Source organism: Akebia trifoliata, unplaced genomic scaffold, assembly GCF_017979445.1.
Source record: "Akebia trifoliata isolate Shusen 1 unplaced genomic scaffold, ASM1797944v1 Contig00900, whole genome shotgun sequence".
NCBI classification, from domain to species: domain Eukaryota; kingdom Viridiplantae; phylum Streptophyta; class Magnoliopsida; order Ranunculales; family Lardizabalaceae; genus Akebia; species Akebia trifoliata.
The window spans coordinates 1-17,856 of record NW_028237316.1 but is presented as its reverse complement, the minus strand read 5'-3'; the positions used below and the strand labels follow the sequence as shown (position 1 = coordinate 17,856).

At 34.7% G+C, this 17,856-nt stretch overlaps 1 protein-coding gene and 2 long non-coding RNA genes across 5 annotated transcripts; 2 read left to right on the top strand and 1 right to left on the bottom strand.

Annotated features, from left to right (window-relative positions):
- Positions 1-4,510: 4,510 nt before the first annotated feature.
- On the bottom strand, positions 4,511-16,867 carry LOC147380888 (cytochrome b561 and DOMON domain-containing protein At4g12980-like). Of its 3 annotated transcripts, XM_086431111.1 has the most exons (5): positions 16,170-16,300; positions 15,588-15,671; positions 15,294-15,359; positions 5,082-5,336; positions 4,511-4,985 (listed from the first exon to the last, which is right to left on the bottom strand). In XM_086431111.1, exons 2-5 carry the CDS (start codon positions 15,630-15,632, stop codon positions 4,686-4,688), a joined length of 666 nt encoding a protein of 221 aa, XP_086287237.1. In that variant the 5' UTR covers positions 15,633-15,671; positions 16,170-16,300; the 3' UTR covers positions 4,511-4,685. The 3 variants fall into 3 exon arrangements, 2 of the variants coding, with proteins under 2 accessions (XP_086287237.1, XP_086287236.1); XM_086431110.1 differs by lacking the exon at positions 15,588-15,671 and having other exon boundaries at positions 4,568-4,985; positions 16,170-16,867; XR_015174982.1 differs by lacking the exons at positions 4,511-4,985; positions 15,294-15,359; positions 15,588-15,671; positions 16,170-16,300 and adding an exon at positions 6,035-6,455 and having other exon boundaries at positions 5,197-5,336.
- On the top strand, positions 7,043-10,132 carry LOC147380890 (uncharacterized). The gene is made up of 3 exons (XR_015174984.1): positions 7,043-7,655; positions 8,393-8,580; positions 8,969-10,132. It is a non-coding gene; the product is annotated as an uncharacterized LOC147380890 (long non-coding RNA).
- On the top strand, positions 10,226-12,433 carry LOC147380889 (uncharacterized). The gene is made up of 4 exons (XR_015174983.1): positions 10,226-10,557; positions 10,804-11,053; positions 11,347-11,478; positions 12,053-12,433. It is a non-coding gene; the product is annotated as an uncharacterized LOC147380889 (long non-coding RNA).
- Positions 16,868-17,856: the final 989 nt, after the last annotated feature.

The window sequence follows — 17,856 nt, the reverse complement described above, 5'->3', positions numbered from 1 at the left end:
CTGCCCAACCATTCAAATAATCCCCTTACGATCAGTACAAGTTAGGTGAGTTTGAAACGGTTAAGAATAAGATGTTATCCTTGAATCTTTCTGTACGAAGAGAGCATCAAAAAGCTATTTAGGAAAAAGGAAAACAGAAAATAACTTCTTGATAATCATAAATTGAAACAAGCATAACTTCGTGATCATAAATCAAACTAACTATTACGACACCAATTCAAAAGTTTATGACGAGCAATCCAACGTAGAGAATGTCAAAGGCACCATTGGGCACATTCATGATCACGAAAAAAAAAGGGATAAGAAGTGCCACTTAGATAAGTGGTAAGATGTGTGGAAAGTTATTCCCACATCCTAGCTCCAAACCCCCTTGAGCCCATACTTCTTATGCTAACCACTAACACATCTTTACCAATAAAAAAAGAGGTTGTTTCAAGGGTTAAAACGCATTTTTAAGCCAACTATGTTTCAACTTTTTCTGGATAATTTGGAGTCTGGAATTGTTTTAGAAGGTCGTTAGTAACTATTCTAGTATTAGTAGAGGAAGTTTATATAGAAAATATGAATTTTATTGATAATTCTTGGATGAATATTACAAAAGCCCCAATAGGGTATTTATAGGCATTACATCAACCAAGATATATGAAAACTACCTAATATAAATATTCTAGAATATCCTAATTGATATATTTTAAATATCAATATATATTCTAGAATATCCTTCATCACAACCTTCCATTTGTGTGAGATACACTAACAATGATACAATGTATCTCATGCATTTTAATAGAGTGCATCTTATTCTCTAATATCCTCCCGCAGTTGCATGGTCCTTTGAAAAAGGAATATACAATTGGTTTTGTTGAATAATTGCTTGATCTCAATAATGGATATGTTCATTGATCGTCGAAGTGCCAATCATGCTTGCTGGTGGTCACCGTTTGTCTATGAAATCCATCACTGTCGCATCCTGCTCTTTTTGAGTATGTCGGAGCCGGTGGTTTATTAGACCAGATCTGTCATGATCTCTCCTAGAAGCATAAAAAAGAGCGATTGTGCCATTTAAATGAAAGAACTCTCGTTGGAGAGATTTTAGATGGAAAAATTGTGTAGCATGAATGTGTGAAATTGGGAGATTTGTAGAGATATAAAAGAAATTGTGATTTTTACTGGAAAAAAAAAACTAAAATAATAACAAAGAAGAAAATAAGATATCTGGGTCCAGAACATAAAGAAAGATGGTATTTTTATTGAAAAAAAATACTAATAAGGTAAATAAAATGATTAAGGTTCAGCGATGGAGGTGGTGCCATCGCCGAAGAACGGTGTACCAAGATCGATGTGCTCAATGGAGCTTGAACTCTGATACCATATAGAAAATATGAACTTTATTGATAATTCTTGGATGAATATTACAAAAGTCCCAATAGGGTATTTATAGGCATTACATCAACCAAGATATATGAAAACTACCTAATATAAATATTCTAGAATATCCTAATTGATATATTCTACATATCAATATATATTCTAGAATATCCTTCATCACAACCTTCCATTTGTGTGAGATACACTAACAATGATACAATGTATCTCATGCATTTTAATAGAGTGCATCTTATTCTCTAACAGTTTAAATGAAATAGAATTTCTTCTAGAAAGTTTTTACTATTTTAGATTAGTAGAAGTGGCACCAAATTACAAGTTTGAAAGTCAATTTGAATGATGGAGAGAGACAAGGTTTAAAAAATCATATTGATTGAATGTTTCAGTTAATGAAAATATCGATACGGTATCGATTAATACAATCCGATACGTTCCAATAAATACCTGAAACAGTTAATGTTTCGTATCAAGCTCAGCCAATACTGATACATATCTACATTCCGATATTTTAAACCATAATGAGAGATACATTTTGCAACACCTAGACTATCAATAGAACCTAAGCTTTCTTAGAATAATTCTCTTGTTTTCTTTGTGGATTACAGGTTCTTTATCAAAGATGAATAAAGTGATCTTCTCCTTCTTTTTACCATGATTCAATTGTGTATAAAATTCAATGTGAAAAGTTTTAATCTACTAAGGAAAATCAACAAACCATAACTTAAAAAAATGTTGTTCGAAATTTTGAATAGATAGATATACCTTTCACTTATTCTTCTTGACAAAGCTTTAGCAACCAATGTAGTGTGCGCACAATCCGATCATACTCACATCATCTCTAAACAACTCCATCTTCAATACTTTCATTCACACATCCATTCTAATAGAAAAATTAGGGATTTCAGGAACTGCACACTAACATCTGATCCAATCCACATTTCCACTCGCAACACTTTTTTCTATCAAATTTAATTGTTCCACTTTCAAAAATTATTATTATAATTATTGATCAAAAAAATATTATTATTATTATTATTATTGGCTAAACAAAGTGTATTTCATTATCACATGAAACATACTAGCCTTACTTGGTAAGATCTTAAATCTTAGTGATGGTCATTTTGTCAATATTAGAAATCAAACACTACATACCTCTATATTTTAATTAAAAAATAGAGTAAAAAAATATAAATATAAATAAATAGCTTATTAAGAAAAGTATTTTTTTCTCTCCCAAACTAAAGTTTAACCATTTATTAATTTAAAAATATCTTAAAACACTCTTTATATTTAAATGAATTTGATAAAAAAAAAATGTATTATGAAAAAGTTCAAGGGAATTCTAGAAAAAAAAATAAGTAATTTAAAAAATTCTTAAATAATTGTTGATATATTTAAAATTACATGCTAATGACAAAATAACTAAACGTGTCTAAAAGGGTTAGGCGGGTTGATGCCCATAACCCAAATCCAACCCATTTAATAATCGTGCTAAACAGGTTGACACTATTATGACCCAAACCCAATTAGGTTTGACCCCACTAACTTTGTGTCGTTCTCGAGTCGTGTTCGTGGATCATGTCAAGATTGCCACCCCTAATTTCTAAGAATTACTAACTATACAAAAGACAGTGGGTTGTCCTCAATATCTTGCAAAACAAAATCCTTGGCTTTCGATCCTAAGATTGTTTCATGTGTTGGCCATTTTATATGCAATAACATATGTGGAAAAAAAATAAATAAAAAAAGAATACAATGGATTTATTAATAGGGTTAGTTGTAAATTCAATGACAACATCCCTGGATTTTAGAGAATCATTTCACCATTCTCACATGTCCTAAGTATTACAATGTTTTCCTTACCTATAAGGCAGTAACATAGCTCTAAGGACATTTCTTCCTTCCCCTCCCAAAGATTAATGTCTCCTTAAATAAATACAACAAAGTAACCCCAAAAAGAAAGGTTATAAATGAAATTAGCCTAATATAATATTCTAGAATATCTTAATAGATATATTCTAAACATAAATAAATATTCTAGAATATCCTGATTAATATATTCTAAATATATAATCCCCCACTACAACCTTCCATTTGTGATGAGATACACGGGCAATGATACAGTGTATCTCATGCACCTTAATACAATGATTGTTATTTTGTAACATCCTCCCGTAACTGTATGGTCCTTTGAAGATGGAATGAGCTTGATTATAGTTGTTCTTGATCTCATAAAGTAACATGTTCATTAATGGCCAAAAATTTAATTGTGTTGGTTGGTGATCATTGTTTGTATGTGAAATCCATCCTGCTCATTTTTTTTTTTTGAGTCTATTGAAGCCGATGGCCCAATAGATCAAATCTATAAAGTAGGATCATACGGCTTATAAAAGAACTCTCATTAGAGAGGTTTAAGATAAAAAAATAAAATAGAGACCATGAGACTTAAGTGAATGGACTACAGAGGTTTATAAAGGTACAGAGAAATGTGTTATTTTTATTGAAGAAAGCTAAAGTAGTAATAAAATAGAAAAAAGAAAAAAAGATAAAGGTTGGGCGATGACGCTACATGGTATTAAAGCGGGGTAAGCATAGGGATGTAGGATACACGTTACACACGAGGGGAAGTGTGAGCAATAGTCCCACATCGCTTGGGTATCATAACCTTGGGCTATATATAAACCTGGGGCAATCCTCACTATGTGAAAAAGGCTCATATTTGACGGTCTTAGCCCGTCAAATTTTGAGAAATTTGACAGACCCTCCCGTCAAATATGCCCGTCAAATATTCTCTTGTAGAATTTTTTTTTTTTCGGCCCTGGACTATCAAATTATTGGAAAATGGACTTTAAAAAAATAAAAAAAATCCATAGAGTATGACCGTCAAATTGGGAGGTTTAACAAACAATAACACGGTCCTCTAATTCACCAATCACAATGAACAAAATAATATATAAAAAAAAAAAAATCAGAAAAAGAAAAAACAAAAGAAAAATCATAAAACAAACTCCAAACTAAACTAAATAACCCAAAATTAATATACATGTAAACCTCTTTATTAAGATCGAAAATTTTATCGAAGCTACAAATAACTGACAATAAAGCAGTATATGATATATATACAACTATTTATGTCACACTCCTGATTTAATTTAGAACACAAAACACAAACAATTGAAGAAGCACTAATAGATTCTAGGAGATACCTAAGAGAAAGCCTAAGAAGTAACTTTATAGACAAACTGTAAGAGAACCAACTCTCCTCGATACTATATGTGGCCCTGCAATCTTGTTGTTGATCAAACTGTGAGTGGTTGTTGCTTGCCATTCCCATCATAAGGTTCGGTGGATGCCTCAAATTTCCTCTTTAGAACAACAATCCATGTCGTAACTTCCAACACTAATGCAATCCCACCCAATACAGACAATACCACAATATAAGCTGTTTTCCACATTTTAGCTGGATCCAACATGTCTAGACCTTTAAACACGTTGACGAAACCAAGAACAAGGATGGAGTATCCAACAATATGGTGGTAAAAATTCCAGTAAATCCTGTACTTGTGCTCCTTCTTTGGCCTTAGGAACAATGCGAAAATCTGCACAACACAAAGAATGATAAACTCGTTATGATTGATTAAGAAAATGTGCCTAAAATAAGAAACAATGAACAAATTAGGAACAATTATAATTACCTGCAATGTTGTGAAACAAAAGAGAGTGATCCCAATATTCCGATGAGATTTGTATACCAAACCCTTCGAATTTGCCCCGAGCTGAAGACCAGTAGCCCATCCGGCAACTCCAATAACATAGGAAGAACTCTGACAAAAGATAAGAAGATAAAACCAAGCTGGATTTGCTGACTTGAATGTCCTGAGATACCTAGCAAATATGGCTCCAATTGGAAACAAAATTCCCCAACTCACTGCATTCAGAATTCCATGAATCTGCCAAAAAAAAAACAATACAAATTAGTTTTTTTTTAAAGATCATATAGTCATCTAAATTCTAATGCAGCATGCTTCAGGAATAGCATTGCTGCCCGTTTTTTTATAAAACAAATCAATCATACAATAGAATAGTTCGAAGAAAGAAAAAAAATTATTCTGTGGAAATTTTGAAATAATTATTTTCCACGTGGTGTAGAAAAGCTGTTTATTGGAAACTTCTCTAGATTAGAAAAAGCAATTCAGCCAGTTTAGCAATATTGGAATCTTATAGAAGTGATTCTATAAAAGCACTTACATCCCAAAATGTCGGTCCTATACTTCATTTTACCATCATAATAGGCTAGAAAGTCGCCCATAAGTATTCATCGATTCACATGTATTAGAAAATCTCTAATGAACAGGAATACTTCTTCATTTACAATTAGCAATTGTTATTAGATGTTTCATAAGAACTTTGCAACGTAATGGACGAACCTTGGACCTGGTAAATGCGAGTATATAGTTTGGTAATCTTCAAAGAGCAACCATTAAAGACTATCCTAAGACAACAATTACATGTGCTCAAGATTTACTATTTCAAAACACTATCAAATTTGTATTGTGTTCCCTGTTGTGGTGAATACCACCATTGCTCATGATCTGTAAGCTTACATTGGTCAGTAATAATATGCACGATTTATTCGGAAAAAAAATACCTTACATGATCATCTTAATATAGAAACTGCCGCACTACTATACAAAACCTGGCATCAGACACTGTTTATAGCACCTAAATGCACCTATGATTCAAAGGTGGGAAACAACCTGCGAGATTTGGACGTGAATGATGAGTAAGAAGAATTGAAATCACCATTTGGAGTAGAGTGGAGTGAGGAAGAGAAGCCTGGAATACTCAGCAAACCCATGGTGGTTTCAGTGCCTGAGCTTGATGTTGAACTAGGGGATGCCACTTCAGATTCAACTTGTTCTAATGTCTAGAACAAGAAACACACATATCAGATTTTGAAATTCTTAAGAGAATTGCACTAAAAGAAAATGACCGCAGGACTAAGATGGTTGTGACTTGTGAGAATTAAAACCAAAGGAAATCAAAGATAGCTTCAGTTAAATTGTAAAAGGCAGTCTACCAAGGACATACTTGTACATGGGGAGCAGATGGGAAAATCACATTCACTGAGATCTCCCAGACCAAAATCAATATTAGCCATAATTTTTTTCGGGATTCGAATAAAAGAATACAATAGATCTGACGGTCGTGACTGTAAGCCCAAGACTAGTTTAAACTATCACTAACCTGAACATTGTTGAAGAATGTGGAACATTTCTCGAGTATGTTTTTCTTTGGTTAGAAACTTCTTCCTGCTCCTGCAGCAACTCTTCAAAAAGGTTCTCTCTCTACATGCATATCACAAGCATAGTCACGAAGTTGGGTTTTCGGGAATAAGTCATCAAGGGTAAAATTGGAAAACATCAGAAAAAAAAAACTGAGCTAAGTTAGGACTGTTAAATCGTTCCTACCAGCAGGTGCTCTCATATTATATCATCAAATTCCATATTCAACTAGAATGATAAATTAAGAATTCCCATGTTGATATCATTTATGCATTCACAACAAGTAATCACAGATCCCCAACACACTCAAGATATGATTAAAATAAAATAAAAAAAGATCACATTCATGAGTATGAATTAGGATTCATTAACGCTGTGTTTGGATTGAGGGAACGGGAGGGAAGGGAAGAGAAAATATGCTATTTTCTCTTCCTTTCTCCTGTTTGGATTGTTAAGTAAGGAGGGAAGAGAAGAAAAACGGAGGGAAGAGAAGGGAAAAAGTGCCGAATTTTGTTCCCCCCAAAATCGGAGTGACGAGGAGGGAAGGGAAGAGAACACCTTTTTTATTCCAAATTTGCCCTCATTTTTTTTTAAATTTCCAAAATTTATTTATATTGACAGGCTTTTATTACTCTTTACACCCCAAGTAATAAAACTCAGAAACCTAGAGGTGTACAGAACGAAGAGTCGAGCTCGAACTCGAGTAGGAGACGACCTCTCTCTCTCTCTCTCTCTCATTCTTCTGGTTTTCTTCAAGAAACCCTCTTCAACGTCACACCTCTCTCTTCTTCAACCCCCCACACCTTTCTCTTCTTCTTCTGTTTCAAAAATCTTCACACACTCTGTTTTTTTTTAATAACAGTGGGAAGTCATCATCTTCGATCTCAAGGTCGTCAAGAGGTAAATTTTGGTGTGGTGAGGTTGATGCGAGATAAGCAGACCAAAGAGCTTTTTGCCGTGGAGTATATCGAAAGAGGCGAAAAGGTTTGTTTCTTATAATAATAGAATTGTTTGAAGTTCTTCGATTTTACAGTTATTGTGAATTAGAGGTTAATTATTAGTTCAGAGAATTGGAAATCATGTGCATTATGTCGAAGGTGAAGACATCTATTGAGAAACTCATGAGACAATCCGAATTTGGATTTTGTTTGAGTTTCTTTTGGCTTGAATTTTGCTTCGAGAATTTAAATGGTTATTGTTCTTTCTAATTAGAAGCTAGTTTTACTTAGTTTGATTGTCGCTATAAATTGAGAATTTTTATGAGTTTTATGTAGTCTAGTTTTGCCGAATTTAGGTTTTGCTTGGTTTGGAGAAATTTATAAGAGGAGAGTTCTGTCAGATAACTCTGCGATTTGAAATTTTCCACCTTGGTTAGGAATGTGTTGCTATCACAAGTAGTTTAGATGGAAGGTTTTTGAGTTTTATTTGATTGGAAAATTTTGGTTTTTGGATTTTATTTGAGCTAATCTGCAAATATTATCTAATTTTATTAGATGACAAAACAGTTCAAAGAAGATTACTAAAGAGAATGATGAATTTGGATCATAGTTACCAAGCCATGCCTTTTGAGTCCATTAAATGATTTTTTGAATCTGGATCATAGTTACCAAGTAATTTCTTCCTTTTAATGTATCTGAAAGTCATTTTAAACCTAACTCAAGATATTCCAGAGTTTTACAACTCTGTTTTTTTTCTCAAATTTTTTATTATAACTTTTATAGGTTTGAAATGGACAATGAAGCTTGCAAGATTGCAACAGCTATAAGGTAAGTCACTTTTTTGGATTTCTTGCTTTATTGTTCTTTTCTGCATCCAGATTGGTGATTGCTTGGGAACTTTGATCAAGACATTCAAGGCCTCTTTCTTGCCTTTCTTCGACGAACTTTCATCGTATACAACACCTATGTGGGTAAGTTCTTTAATAAAAACACTATAGAATCCTTTTTTCTGCATGTTATTTAAAGTCCTTCATTAATTTAGCAACCTAGTATCTAAGATGGTTTTAACTTTAATATTTGTATGTACTGCTCGTTTTTAATATCCGTTCTCATCATTGTAGTCATCATAAACAGATAATGTTGTGACTAGGCATCCTAATGCACTACATTTAGATAATGTAATGGCATATGACATTGCCTTACATTCAATTTTTTTCTTCCCTTACCAAAACTATTTCTTTTAATATATTGTTACATTAGTTCTTACTTAATAGTCCCCCAAAATAGGATGTTCTTAGGCCACCTGTTTAAACATTGGCAATATTTGTTGGCCTTTTAATTGTTACTCTGTGTTGGCAGGTTGTTCCTGCCTGGTTAGGCTGCTTGCCAATAAAGATGGTTTAACTGAGGCTAAAGTTATGCACGAGCAACTGTGTTCAATGGTGGAAAGGTGAGGGGTGGGTATGAAAATTGCAGCACATTTACCTTATCTATGATCATCATGTTTTCTTCTTATCCCAAACATACCTATATACCTTGAGTGCTCCTTTAATATTACAACTCTCTTGGCATCTTGTAAACTTGGGAATACAATCATTTTTTTACAATATTTTTCTTTTACAAGTATCCATAAGATCGACACTAGGCAACCAATGAATGGCATAAACAAGCACCATGTGGCATTCACATGGTCCCTTTGGCTTAACGGGGACTACCATGTCATACTGATATGTAAGTCCTATATCTATTTGTCATGTAGAGTCTGCACCATTAATAATTATTTATCCAGACCCTTGGAAGGCTTTGTTATATTCTAGGTAGTATCTGTGTCACCACCCTTTTTTACCTGCTCTCACCTTATGCTTCTACTCTCTGTTTAATGCTATCTTTGAAATAAAGAAGAGTCTGTACATCAAGCTAGGATGTTAGGGTGATTGGCCAAACATAAAGCCTCCTGGTTGGGACCCATCAGGAAAAGTGAGCAATTATAATAAGATGAAGAGGAATTTTCCTAGTGACAGTAAGCCCAGTTGATTCAGCCATGTCTGGTTTCCCTTTTACACCATTGAATGGCCTATGACTTTTGTACTATTGGGTAATTAATTATAACCTTCGTATTGTTTTTTCAGCGTTAATCCCTGGAAGATGGGTGATTGCAAGACTCTGTGATTATTAAGTTAGTCCAAGCGAGCGTCTGACTTTGAATATTCCTCCTTTCCTTTGAATACCCCTTATTAGTTTTTTAGGCATTAACCTTATATTGTTGGCAACACCCATTACAAGCATTGTTTTAAAACGTGGTTTTAGGCGTTAGTGGTGTGTAGGAGTTGAAATGATGCTGGTAGGTAGCTTGTCTGGTCCTTTACATGCAGTTTATTACAGGACACTCCTTGAGCAGGCATGACATGTGATACGAAGTGGAAAGATTCAGCTGAAAACTATTAGAGCTCATTTTTCCTGGCTATGAAGGAAAAAAATAGAGTTATCTTCGATCACGGGCTGCAGCTGATGCCATTAGGTACACTGTTGATACACATCGATTCTCAAGGTGAGGCAGAGAAATGGCACAATCATTTTAGCGGATTCAGCCTTTGAGGAATCGAAAATGTGAATGGTTCATTTATAACAAACAAGGATTGGATTTCGTCCAATCTTCAAACATTTCTTTTGTAGAAATTTCATAGATAAATCCATTTAAACATTTCTGCCACTAAATTTAAAATTCTAGTTCTGTTCTTTCTTCACTCTACGAGCATGGATTAAAATGTTATCGCATTGTCTATACCTTGTACAAAGTGTCATACTTGATAAAGTGTAGTACTATAACTAACGTTTGCATGTTTGTGTGAGGCTACATTGGAATTGGAGCTGGATGACAATAGTGGTGTACTTCTTCTTCCTTGTACTCTAGGATGCAGTCAAGAATAGCATCACTACTGAAATCTAGGGTAATTCCTTCACATATGGGCTTTTTTCACATAGTGATATGGACCCATTTCGATATCTAATCGAATCCAATGGACCAAATACCCCATCCATATCTAAACCCAATGTTGATTGATCTGACCCATGACAACCCCAGAACACCTTTAACCTTTCATAAAATTGGTTACAAGGATTTAAACATGGCAGATGAACAAACTCTCTTATACAATAGTTTAGTAACCCATTAACTGAAACACAACAATGTGCAGGCCACCAACTGGATCTCACCATCAACTCATTTTGCGGAAACTGCTCTCTTACGTGTGCCACCTGTGATGTAGTTAATTCTTATGTTTATCATGATCAATATGAGCTGAATGGTAATTCTCTCATCATGGTGGAGTTCCTATCTGAATTCGGGGCCATTGCAGTTGTTACTAGTTAGTCCATGTCAACCTTTCTGAATTTTTTCCTAGGTCATGCTACACTTTGCTGTTGATTATTCAGATCTGAATTGTGGTAAGGAAACTTCCTATATCATGAATGTTCTCGACGTTATTTCCTCATTTGAGCATATAGGTTGTAATTTAGTACTTTATGAGTAAGTTGTTGGCACGTTCCTTTGGTCCATATTGCAGACCTATGCACTTACCTAGATTTTTATTGTTAAACTTGGAATGCTGGAAAATTGTTTCTTTAATAATTCTTTAATAGTGTCCCATGTTCATGCCTAGAACTTCAAATTTATATGCTTGTACTTATATTGCTAATTGTTACATTACAAGCTGAATTGTGGGTTTTGATTTGTATAGGATCTTGGGAGTGGGCTTGTACATTGCATTTAGCCAGGTTCCTCTCATTGCATTTAGCCAGGACCGGTGCTTAACACTATTCGACCACACCAATTGGTTGACTCACTTCATTTTGTATATCACGAGCCAAAGGTACCTGGCTGCACTCTTGGATTGTTTATTGTGATTGGCAACATGAATCTTATTTTTCTATTATACTCTATCCCAAATATTGTGATTGGCAACATGAATCTTATTTTTTCTATTTTCAATCTATCTTGGGTGATATATTCAGTTTTTTTTTTTTTCTTATCGATGATATATTCAGTTAGTGTATGCATCTTGAAATGGGAGGATTCTCTTGACATATACACTTTTGTTGTGTGGTGGGAGATTTGGAAGGAGAGAAACCAATGAATGTTTGCGAGTGAGGATGATGTGAATGATTATGTCTTAAAAACTAAGCTAAGGCCTTGCTATATAATTGGTCAAAGCTTTTCCATGTGTACAGGGGCGTCTTCTCAATTAATGTAATATAATTGATAGAGGAGGAACTTGTGATTAAGGGAGGAGGATAGGGTGACGTTGTTGGACCTCCTTGTTATAGGTGGTTGAGATGTCACCTCTAGCTCTCTCGCATGTTCTACCCGTCTACATTAAACTTCCTCTTAGCCTTAATGAGTTCAAATTTTTAATGCTCACATTTTAATTAAATTCAACTTTTCAGGCCAAGAACAATTCTGCCACAGAAGGACCAAGTACCTTGAAATCTCCAGTCATTGATGCCGAAGTACTTCCAGATGATGATGATGATGAACTAGACATGGGATGAGTTAAATGAGCTGGAAGCAAGCCTATTTTAATGTAGCCAACAATTCTATCGAAGAGGAAATCATTTGCATGTCCAGAATTTTTTTTTTTTTTTGGGTTCTCAAGTGACCTTTTTGATGTATTGATTTTCGGTTCAATAGGTGGTTAAGAACTTAGTTTGATACAAGAGTTTCCGTATTTAAAAATTAAAATGTTATGTGTGAGTGAAAACATCGTTATTGGTTCACTCAAGTATCAGAATTGAATGGAAATTAATGGATTTTTTCTATTAAGTTAATTTTCAAGTCTACCTATTTTTTGAAAAATACTTATTATATGTGTTCTTGAAAAATGTTTCTTGTGTTAATAGAAGTGTAGCAAGAAGACATGGTTCCTCATTAGTTGAACATAATGCTGTTAAGGCGTATCCAGACTCCATAATGACAGTTTGAGGTACTTTCTTGAGATCCCAACATCTTCATGTTTGATGGTAATTATCAGTAAGTCCCATTGAGCTTACTGCATTACTTGACTGATTATTGTTCTTACCCATTGATTCAGTATATGTTTGCATCATGGATATTCATAATTTTACTGAGTCGTGCTGGAGTGACCTCAAGATTGGACTTTATGTTGAACATCTTGACGTGAAAGTGGATAAAAATCGTAGATGCTTTTTCACTCATATCTCAAAGAAAAGATCTATGGTGCACACCCGGATGTAAAAGTGTATGGGAACCATAGATACTTTCCTCGAGATACAAGTGAAAAAGCATCTATGATTCCTATCCACTTTCACGTTAAGATGTGGGATACGGGGTCCAATCTTGTGATCAGTCCAGCTAAGTACACGCTTTGTTGGCGGTCCTTAGAATTACCTTGTGGCATAAAAATAAAATAAAAACATGATCCAGTGCTTCGATGATGTAGAGGATGAAATTCCATGAGCTTTCATAAATTAAATATTTAAAAAAAAAATTTATTTTTCATTTCAAATTTAAATTTAGGAGTACCGTGGAGGTTCGGTGGCCATAAGATCCAATTTCTTTCTTTTTTATGTTATCTGAGTTTTTCCAAGAAATTTAGAGGTGTCGGATTGCCAATGTGGTAATCCATTTTTGCAAAACAACCCTCACGAAAGCTTAAAATCTTATTAAACTAAGTAAGGAAAGTGTTTTTTTATAATATTAAACTGTCCAAATCATGGGTCATACATGAAAATTTTACACGTTCTTAAGCATTTAATCCTAACCTCAAATCAATTAATTTTTCGAGTGGCTAGAAATGCATGGAAGGAGATCGTAATCAAAAAAAAAAAAAAAAAAACATGGAAGGAGTTATTCTATTTTAAGGAAAATTATTTAGGGTGTGTTTGATTAACAAAATCCTTATATTAGAGAGATTCTATTGTCACACCCAACTTTGCTTAGGATGTTCTTAGTAAAAGTGGGGTGGGCATAGAAACTCTCATTTATACACATTCAAATGAAAGGTACCCCTCAAATTGATCTTGAATGTTTGGTTGTTTATATTTTGTATCACTATACAAGAAGAATTTTGTTTTTTAGATTATGAAGGGTATAATAGTCATTTGATAATAATAATTTCTCTTCTCTTCTCTTATGAATCCTAACCAAACAGGAGAAACATGATTTTTTCTCTTCTCTTCTCTTTCAATCCAAACAGGGTGAAGAGAAACTTCCCTTCCCTTCCCTTCCCTTCCCTTCCCTTAATGAGTTTTTCTTCCCTCCCCTTCCCTCAATCCAAACACAGCGTAATAGATCAAAAATATCAAATCAATGTCATTCTCATTTGCATCCTCGTTTTTCATGATTTAAACGCAAAGTTCGTAAGTCACATATTACTATAAAAAAAATCTTGATTAAATCAGTGAAGGAAAAAAGTCATGATTTAATCGGAATTTTTCATTAAGTCTGAGACTTTGGTGACTATGATCACAAGTACAGTTCAAAGTGCATAGTACTTTAAATCATAGAGGGAGTAAAAAGCGGCCAGCATATGCACAACACATAGTGCATTTTCAGTTCCATTGAAACGGCACCCACACACACAGTTGAGACTATTCAATCAGTGGAATACCTATTAAAGTTGGACTAAAGAGAAATTAGTCTAATCAGATAATTCTAATCATCAATGGACTTAGGTCAATTTATCAGATGTTCAGGATCATCCATTCAGGCTCACACTGATTGGATGGTCCGAAGCCCCTGGACATATGCCACATGGAACAATGAACATTCTCTCACCCTTCTTTGATGAGTGATTAATTTTTCGTTAAAATAATAGCAACTACTAAGATCAGGGAGGAGAAAATTCAAATCATTAAGGTTCATATTAATGCAACTTTTTTGGCCAAGGAATCTGCAAAATTGTTAGCTCTCCTTAATGACTAGGGGGGAAAAAAAAGAGAGGAAAAGGAACTAGCGAATGAGGACTCTATGTGGTCAATTGAATTCGTTAATCTCCATGGAGAATCTTTCATGACTTTAGCCCATTTATTAGCATGCAAATGATTTATGTCCACTACCATTTGAAGCAACATTAGGGCTCCAAAGAGGAAAGGTTGAAAACAATGAGGATAGCACTAGAACAAGGGATTCATAGAATGATTTATCAAATATGTGTGTGTGTGTGGGTGTGGGGGGGTGGGGGGGGGGTGAATTCATAGGATGACTTAAAAGGAAAATTTTCCATTCCGACTCACCAAGCATATCCTCTAATCCTTACCCTAGGGAGCATCGGAACAAGAGAGATTAGATTGATGATAGTGGCCACCAACTACATCTCCTATTCATTGAAATTCCTTCTAAATCCAAAATCCCAAGAATATTCCTTCCCTATTTGCATCTTGACATCGTTAACAGGAAGCCTCTTATTGGAGTACAACGAATAGTTGAGGAAACTTAGGAGGCAATAATCGACACCAACAGTCCTCCCAATAAGTAATGTTGCATACTTGGTACTTAAAAAAAATGAAAGAAAAAATCCAATGTAAAATTACAGGTAAGATAATGGGGAAAGCTTTGGTCTATGAAACAAAGACTAAATACTGCAGAAATGGTTATAGTAGATTTATTTTCAAGTCACAGAAAAGGAATGGGGTATGTAGTACAAAAGAGATGGCTGCTGAAATTCACCTGTGATGATATAGGAATTACAAGACCGTTCCATGAATCTTCCATGGGAATGTAATAAGCAAAAACCTGCATACATTAAATATGACAAATCCTACATCAAGTAGACTAGTGTGGGAAAACAATTAGCTAGAAGAAAGTGTTTTCTGTTTGTTAATCAAATAAATATTGGACACAAAGATAAGAGTAGAAGTCACAAACCATATTATGAAAGACTAGAATAGAGAAAACAGGAAAAACACTAAATGAAAGTCAAGAACAGAATCCGCTTTACGAATGGAAGGCTCTTTGTAATACATTTATATGTGTGTATTCCCATTTTGTGCTTCTCAAAAGCATCATGTCAGACACCTTGTATCCATGTCAAAACATCTATGCAACCTACCACATAATGTTCGAAAATTCAAATAAGATTTGATAATGATGATGAAAAGGTATAATATGCCATGGCACTAACTCATTGAATCCTAACTCTTTCATCTAACATTGTGGAAAAATTGAAATAGCAAAGTTCACACATCCTATAAAACACAAGGATTTACGACATTGTGCCTATATCAACGGAACAGAAGCAAACTCAATTGTGCTCAATCAAAGCCTTGTCCTTATTTGCAAACTCAATTCATTAAGAAGAACAAAACCTATTAATAGTCCATGAAAATATTATCATGTGAAGTTGCAAACCTTCTCTTGGGTCCATAATCTTATTGAACTCGCCTTTTCTAATTAGGTGATTTAACTAATTATCCTGTAAATGGACAACGGATACTAGAATGAACAACAAACTATTAAATAGTGATAGATGATATCAAGTGGAATATACCTGCAACGAGGCTGGAAACCAGATCCTTTTATTCAAATTGAAATACAAAAAAATACATTTGTATCATTGGCCGAGAGGTCCTCAGCTACTTTTCCTCTAATTGCTTTTCTTTTTCTACAATTGGTGTCATTTGGGCCTTTAAAACCAGCATTCTCTTCTGAGATCTGTTTCGAACCTGAAGAGGCCTCAAGTGCATTGTTCGAAGATGAACCGAATTTCCTGTTTGACGTCGAAGATAAACCATAAGCAGACCTCATATCCATTTCTAATCCATTTTGTAATGCAGATTCTTTTTCATCTTCATCGATGATCTGAGATCCAAAAACCTTGGGATCGGATAACCAAACTATTTAATCGGTTATTCGATCCCCAACTCTGCATATTGTTTGTCTTTTGTAGTCGATCTTCAGATGCCCCTCATTCACGCCTTGATCGATAAAAAATGTTTCGATTTTCAGAACCAGATCTACTGATATCTAGGGTTGGAAAGAAGTTCTAGAAACAAATCTGATAACTAGCGTTCGAAAGAAGTTCTCGATCGAGATCCATCAATCAAATAGAGTGGGAGATGAGATCGATCGAGGGAGACAGATCGAAAGAAAGATCGATCGAGAGAGAGAGATGGAGAGGTCGATCGATCAAGAGAGCTACTGTGAGAAAGAGATAGGGAGACCGATCGGGAGAGAGAGGGAGATAAAGAGCGATGTCGATCGAGAGAGAGAGAAAGAGATATATACGGAGAGGTCGATCGATCGATGATTGTGAGAGAGACGCAGAGACAAAGAGATAGTGAGAGAGAGACAGAGAATGAGAGAGAGATGAGATCGAGTGATTGAAAGTGAGAGCGAGTGATTGAGAGTGGAAACGTGGTCCGTAGGCCGCGGAATCTGGGTATCAAAATTTGACGGGCCAGGCCCAACAATTTTTTTTTTGTTGAAATAAGGGATTTTCACGTAGTGCCTCACCTTACAAGTTGGTTTTGTGAGGATGAGTGAGGCCCATGGGCTTCTACAATAAATCCCATTAACAAAAGAGGGTAACTACAAAATAATAAAGGATTTAAAATAGAAAGAATATTATATTGATGAAAATAAAACTGCCATGAGCGTTGTGTGTGCACAGAAGCACAAAAACTTTTCCTTGAGATTAGGAGTGTTGTATACAAATACCAATGGTTCTCTGCACATGTAGCACTGAAGGCAGTGTTGTAGAAAGTCAGTGTAGCACAACTCTTAAAACATAACAACTCTCCTAATAATTAGGAGGTAATGCTTTGGAGAAATGATGTTTGGAAGGAACGATTAAGAGTATATGAAGATAAGCATACGAAAAGAAAGCAAAAGTTGAAAAGATCAGACCACTACGCATTGGGCTACCATTCTTAGGCAGTTTCAATGGGTACACTTTCGTGGAATTTATAAGAGATTCTATTGCCACACCAACATTTGCTAACACCAACCCAATTAATATGTAAATCATCAAAGAATTAACACACATCTTGGGGTGCTGTTAGTAAAAATTGGCATGGCAATAGAAGCTCTCATTAGTCGTCTATTTCTACATTCAGGCATCACATATTAAAATGTTAAAAGAGCAATAAATAAATACACTTCAAGAAAAACTCCAAATCCATGGATCAATGAAAATAGGTTCGAGCATCTTGAAGTATCACTACTGACTCCTAGATTCTCTACCAAGTCTACTTCTGACTTACTGAATTTAACACTAACATAAGACATTGCA